Below are 7319 nucleotides of genomic sequence, written 5' to 3' on the forward strand. Positions count from 1 at the left end.
ATGAGATAATATTTTTCCCTTTCCTAATGAGATATTTATAAAGCATTTGGCAAACCTTGTGGTACTTTCTAAATGCTAGCTATTCTTAGTTATGATTAAAATAGGAGGGTGGTATTATACGACATCTAGGGGACCTCTTAGGATCAATGACCTAATGATCCTTGGAACATTTGCAAGAATTTTCAGAAAAACTGTGAGTTTAATGTGTGGAAAAGGTCCAGGTTCTGACATCTAGGGATGTGTGTGTATAAAGTGTAAGCATATGTGCCTATATACATACATACATACATTACACATAAGGACATGTATGTATATGTGCATACATATATATGTATACACACATATAATGTAGAAGTCAATTCTACTATAAGGTGACACATGCCTTGCCCCAAAGCACCTTGCTATGCAAAATCATGCAATAAGAAACATAAGTCTTATAGGAGAAAGGGGGTTAGGGGCACAATGCTCAAATACTCCATTAGTGACACATTAAAAATAAAGATAGGAACCTAATAAAAAATGCTAGCACAGTTTTATACATGTTAAATGATTAAGAAGTACATAAGTAGTACAATAAATAGCGGTAAAATCTGGCTTCATGATGCTGCTAGACCTGTTTCTGGGTTTGCAAAGGACTTAGGCTGGCAAAGTGTCAGGCAACTTCCACAAGACCAGGGCTCGGGGGCCAGAAGTCATAGGGGAAGTCGGCTGGGATGAGGGGAGGCAGGGCCACCCCACCTCTATCCACATCTTCTACTACACCAGAAGTCATACAATAAATATTGTATTTTACCTTGAAAGAGACATGAAGTTTGCTTGTGGAAAAGGGTACCTGAAAAGGTTGCAGTTTATGGGTCATTGTGAAATGGTGCAGTTTTTTGCATTCTCACTGTTAGAAATTGAGCATCAGCTAACTCGAAATTTATGTTATATTCAAAAGGTTATGTAATATAGCAATCTTGTTGGAACAAATTTGCATTTTCAAAACAAACATTATAGCAGAATTGACTATACATATACATGTATATACAAAGAGAGACAGAGACAGAAACAGAGAGAATTTTTGAAAAGAAAATGGAAAAAAGGATCAGACAACCTGTTCTCAGACCAAGTGAAACACTAATAGACAAAAGCACACAAAACCTCTTACAGAGGGAGACAATTGGCTTGGCAGGAAGTACCTCATTTTGAAAACTTCAATTTCTTCCCTCCTGTTTTTTCAGACTAATTTCCTTCTTAAAGTCCAACTGATTTGTTACTGTCTTTGCTTTTTACCAAAAAGGTAGAAAAATCAAGAGAGGGTACTACTATTACAATTCTTTTCCTGACTTTTTCCAAGGCATTTGGTGGCTGGTGACATGTGCCAATTTGCAAAGCTTTCCCTGATCAAATAACTGATGCTGTGTATGAATGCCCACACTACACGTCATTCCACCTTCAAAAAGATTCTTATGTCTTTCTTTGCCTAAAAGAGTTAGGGCAGCTGGCACCCAGCTGGAACATGGCTACAATATTGGTTCTTATTTTGTTTGAGATGACTTTCTCATCATAATTTATATCTAAATGGGACAGTCAACAAATTTGCATATATGAATGTTCAATTAATGCCTATTCTGCGCAAGATACCATATAGCAAACTGGGGGGAAATATAAAGACAAATAAAATGTGGTCTTTACTCAAAGTATTTACAATCTAGTAGGGAGATTCATAATCTATAATCACTCAAAAGTGTAGCCTAACCACAAAGGGGGCTGGGGGGAAGCTAATGGAGAATGGGGTTTTTTGCTCAACCCACAGAGCTCATCTATCAGTACATATATATCATGAAGACTCTGCAAATGTACAGTGTGTTGGGGCCATTGAAAAGTAGGATTATTCCAGTGATATGTCATCACAGTTTCTGAAGAACTTAAACTGATCATCCTTAAGTCATCCAGATGGTATATGGTGGGGGTTGAGTAAGTGGCCAATTGCAAATAATGCAGAAGGAAGAAAAGGGAATAAGTACTTAGTGCCCGGCACTCAGGATGCACTTTACAGATGTTGTCTGATTTAATTCTCACAACAACCCTGAGAAATAGGTACTGGGTTTTTTTCCCCCCATTTTACAGTTGAAGAAACAAACAGATGAAGTGACTTGCCAAAGGTCACACAGTTAATAAGTGTCTGAGACCAGATTTGAACTTAGGTCTTCCTGACTCAAAGCCCCACATTCTATGCACTGTGCCACATAGCTGTCTGTAAAGAGGCCGTGTAAAGGATTTTCTTAGAGAAACATATCACCAGGAGAACATACAGGCTGGTTACCAAGTAAGATAAGACCAGGATGACTGACCGAGAAGTCATGTGGCACATTGATATCCATGAAATATCAAAAGAATATGAGGAAAGCCCACCAACTCAGTGGATCAATTCTCTGCAGAATTTATGGCAGAATGTAGATAACAGTCAAAATGTATGGCTAGCATCAATCACAGAATAATAAACACAGGATCGGAGAGTTGAAATGGACCTCAGTAACCCTCTGAGTCTATCCCAGGGGAGGGAAACCCGTGGTCTGGAGACCACATGTGTTCTTCTTGGTCTCATGTGACCTCAGGAGTATTTTTGCCTTTTTATCTTTAGTGTTTAGCCATTAAGTACTTAGTTATGGTCTTAATAATATGCTAAATATTGCTCACCAATAACTTGACTTTCTTAACCCATACTGCCCCAAACCGAAAGTAATACTCCAAATGAGATGCAATCAGAGCAGAGCATGAAGGCTTATTACCTGCCTCTTCCTAAAAGCTAGGCCTCTCCTAATTCACCTAGAATTCCCATTAGCTTTTTCACCTGCTAAACCACACTCTTTATTCACCGAGTTTACATTTGACCCTATTGTATTCCATTTTATTGGATTCAGCCCAATGCTCTAGCACAGAGGTGTCAAACACACTGATTTTGGCTCGCAAAACTCCTCAGAGCAGTAGAACTAGATTAAAATGTAATATGGAGATATTTTACAAAATAAAAATACAATAAGACACAGATGAAATTACATTTTAAACTAAGTTAACACGTGGAAGATGAGTGGCTCTCATCCTTGTTTGAGTTTGACACCACTGCTCTTACCCAGGGGTCAGCAAACTATGACACAAGGCCCAAATCCAAGAAAGCTTTATTAAAAAAAAATGTAAAAACCATTCTTAACTAACAGGTGAACAAAAACAGGTGGCAGCTAGATTTGGCTCTCTGGGAATAGCTTCCCACTAGTTCTAGCCTGTCAAGATCCTCTTAGATCCTGAATGTATTAGCTATTCTGAATACCTTTGTATCATCTGCAATTTGATGGGCATAATATCTGTCTTTATACAAGTTATTGAGAAACATACTGTGCGGCATAGGACTAATCAAGATCCCCAGGGAACTCCACCATAGACTTCCTATGAAATTGATATTTAACCATTAACTGCTACAACTCTTTGAGTCTGGCCACCCATGCAATTCTGAATCCATCTATTTTATTATCATTGAAATCATATCTCTTCATCTTCTCCATGAGAATAACATGAGATAATTTATCAAAAGCTTTGCTGAAATCTAGGTAAACTATATCTACACCGTTATCTTCATTGACTCATTTAGTAATGCTGTCAAAAAAGGAAATAAGGTGAGTCCGGCATGCCTGTTCTTAATGACTCCATGCTAGCTCTTTGTAATCTTTGGTTCGCGAGGTAGACACTTGCCAACCAGTACTTTAGTGATCTGTTCTAGAATTTCCCCAGGGAACTGAAGTCTCCTTCCCTGGTTTATAGTTTTTGGACTTGATACTCTTCCATTTTTGAAAACTGGCCAATATTTGCCTTTTTTCATCTTAATTCTTCAATTTTAGCAATCTTTATTGCTGAAATACACACATCAAAGAGACCCATTGGAGTATTGAAATATATAATTGGTATCTCAGCTCCAGAATCTTGTGTTTGCTTGGGATCAGTAAGAGGATAGAATTAGAATTTAGTCTCCATCCAATGATTTCTTTATCAACAAACTGCTGGGGTCATCAATCAAACTGTAAACTTGGAGGGCTTTTTTGTTGTTTGTTTGTTTGCTTGACAGAACAGCAAAGCATTTAACAGGGAAATATTTAGCAAGGGCATTCTCAGTCCCCTGAACACAAATTAATTCTATGTCTCACGAATTCTCATACTAGTGGGGAAAATTATATATCCCTAGTAAATTATTATTATTCAAAGGTGAAAAAGGTTGTTTTGTTCTAGTGGAAAGACTCTTCATTCCTGAATCCATGAGGCTCTGCCTCCTATTTGATGTGATCCAAGGCAGTTCAATGTCTTGGTTTTTACCTTCATAAACTCCAGTCAAGTCTGGGAAGCTTGCTTCTTCACTCTTACAATAGCTGTATTTTGCTGAAGCGCCACCCTTTGCAGTTGCTATCTGAACCTTCTCTGCCATTCTGCTACTGTTCTTCTGAATTCATAATTGTTATCCACTGAGGATCTCTTTTACTCAAGTCTGTCATGCTACATCTTGCCCCATCTGCTATTCCCTCAGGAAAGTGTGATTCTGTGATGGTGAGATGCCCATGCCATGTGACCCAGGCTAAACAACACATCTTTAGCTTTATCCTGAAGCATCATTAAAACCTTCTTTCAGGGAGTCCTCTTCGGAGGCCTTGAAGCCTCGCGAGGTTTGAGCGAGTGTTAGCTCTATAAGCTCGTGAGAAGCACCGCGGAAGACCCTTTCCCCCAAGATGGCGCCGAAGGCGAAGAAGGAAGCCGTTGTCCCCCCCAAGACAGAGGCCAAGTCCAAGGCCTTGAAGGCCAAGAAGGCGGTGTTGAAGGGTGTCCACAGCCACAAAAAGAAGAAGATCCGAACATCCCCCACCTTTCGGCGACCCAAGACACTAAGACTTCGAAGGCAGCCCAAATACCCTCGGAAAAGTGCCCCTCGGAGAAACAAGCTGGATCACTATGCCATCATTAAGTTCCCCTTGACCACTGAGTCTGCTATGAAGAAGATTGAGGACAACAACACCCTAGTCTTCATTGTGGACGTCAAAGCCAACAAGCATCAGATAAAGCAGGCGGTAAAGAAGCTGTATGACATTGATGTGGCCAAGGTCAACACACTGATCCGGCCTGATGGAGAGAAGAAGGCCTATGTCCGACTTGCTCCAGACCATGATGCTTTAGATGTTGCCAACAAAATTGGAATCATCTAAACTGTGTCCAGCTATCCCACTCCACCTACAATAAAAAAGTTTTCCAGTAAAAAAAAAAAAAAAAAAAAACCTTTCAGGGGTGTTCAAAAGGACTGCTCAGGGAACTTTGGAGCTTCTTTGAGGCTCCCCTCCTAGGCAAGGTCCGTGGTCTTTATTCTTATCTGAGTTAAGACAATTTATTTTTTTTCCTACTTCTTCCCTCCCTGAGGGTATAGGCATAATGTGCCTTTTCTATCCCCCTCCCCATCCCCAGTCTATGTCTCTCAATGAATATCTCTGAATATGGAGACAAACAGTTTGAATCATTTTCTTTTGTTCTTTTATCTCTGGCCAAGCTTACCAGTGAGTAATGCCCAGTTACACAAATGCCCTTAAAATACTGATGAATCCCCAGAAAGCACTAGATACATGTCAGGAGGAGGGAGAATCTTGGAATATCCTCTCTCTCCCACACCTGATCCCCACCCCACTTCCTTCAGTGACTTATCCAGTATTGAATACAATCATCACATTTAAAGATTGTCATAGGTACTTCCTCCAAAGAAACAAAATCCATCCACAATTTGATTGAAGACTTTAAAAGTTGTTAAAACTAAAAAATTTGTTGTCCTTCATTAAAACTAGTGCCCTGTTTCTGTTGTATTAGTTGTGAGACCTTGGACAAATCTTTTAGCCTTTCTAGTCCTTAGTGTCCTCATCCATAACATGACGGCAGTTCTAAATCAATTATTCTACCGTAATATACGTCTATACAGTCTTAGCAACATTAGTCCTATTGCAACAAATCTGTACATTTAGGTCATGCTTCAAGGTTTTCCATGAGTGGGAATGGCCAGAGTTTCTATGCCATTTTCCTAGCCTTCAAACTCCTTTGTGGTTCAGTCACCCTTTTAGTCTCGTCTGACTCTTTGTGACACTATTTGGACTTTTCTTGGCAAAGATACTAGAGTGGTTTGCCATTTCCTTCTCCAGTTCGTTTCACAGAGGAAGAAACTGAGGCCAACAGGATCGCACAGCTAGATCTGAGGCCGAATTTGAACTCATGAAGATGAGTCCTCCTGACTGCAGGCCTAACACTGTGCCATCCAGCTGCCTCATACCTAGTGAAACTTTTGTATCACAATGACACCAGAGAACTTGCTTTTCCTTCTTCTTCTTGTGCATTTGTTCCATGACATATGATACTGCTAAAGAGTGCTTTAGGCAGTGAAGAAAGGTATAATTTCTTTTGGGAAACCAAAATCCTACCTCATTGGCTCCACATTGTTTAATATTTAGCTTCATTTCCCCTTTGCTGGCATTTTGCCCACTGCTGCTAGTTCTACTCACCTTGGTTACTTTAAGCAATCCCAGAGTTGGAGGTAAATGGCACAGCTGGTGTTCCCTGGCCATTATTACTGTCTCCATGATGTCCCTTAACTATTGATTCTCCCCAGCTGAAATGTAAAGCAATAAAATAAACAATGATCTTTACCAAAAGTGTCTCGTTACTCTCTCCTCAAGTTCTCTCCCAGTCATTTTCATCAGCACATGTTTCATCAGTGAGACAAGGGCAGGAAGTAATAGTCAGTGTCCATTTTAATTTCCAATTTCCAAGCATTCTCTTTAGTGGGGAAAATGATTCAATTCAAGACATCGCTTGTTCCCTCCGCTCTCCTTGCTGCCTTGAACGATCACTTTGTCCAAAACTAAATCACAAGTCTTTGCCCAGTATATCTGGATGCATTTTTTAAGCTAAAAAGTCTTTTTTTCCCCCACATTCACAGTTTATTTTGCTTTCCTGGAATCCAACTGGGCTTATACAAGAAAATGTACTGAAAGAAAATGTCTATGAATCTGCTTGATTCAGGGACAAGGAAGAAAAATACAGCAATTGCCTACTAGGTTGAGGGATTTATTTTTCCTTCATCTTTTTTTTTTTAATTCTTCAGTCTGGTTTGCAATTTCTGGGTTGGACTTTGTAGGCAAGTTGAAGTAGAGAATTATACAATGAGCCAAAAAACTCAGACATTACTACCAGAGTGGTGGTAACAAAGGAAGATGAGCATTTCTCCAGGCACTTCAAGCCTCAAAAACATTTCCTTATATTATGCAGAT

At 39.6% G+C, this 7319-nt stretch overlaps 1 protein-coding gene across 1 annotated transcript; it reads left to right on the forward strand.

Moving 5' to 3' along the window:
• Positions 1–4687: 4687 nt before the first annotated feature.
• LOC118834602 (60S ribosomal protein L23a-like) lies at positions 4688–5222 on the forward strand. Its single transcript, XM_036742048.1, has one exon. The coding sequence runs from the start codon at positions 4752–4754 to the stop codon at positions 5220–5222; it is 471 nt and encodes a 156-aa protein (XP_036597943.1). The 5' UTR covers positions 4688–4751.
• The last annotated feature ends 2097 nt before the right edge of the window (positions 5223–7319 follow it).

The sequence above is a fragment of the Trichosurus vulpecula genome, chromosome 1, assembly GCF_011100635.1.
Source record: "Trichosurus vulpecula isolate mTriVul1 chromosome 1, mTriVul1.pri, whole genome shotgun sequence".
In the NCBI taxonomy this organism is placed as follows: Eukaryota; Metazoa; Chordata; class Mammalia; order Diprotodontia; family Phalangeridae; genus Trichosurus; species Trichosurus vulpecula.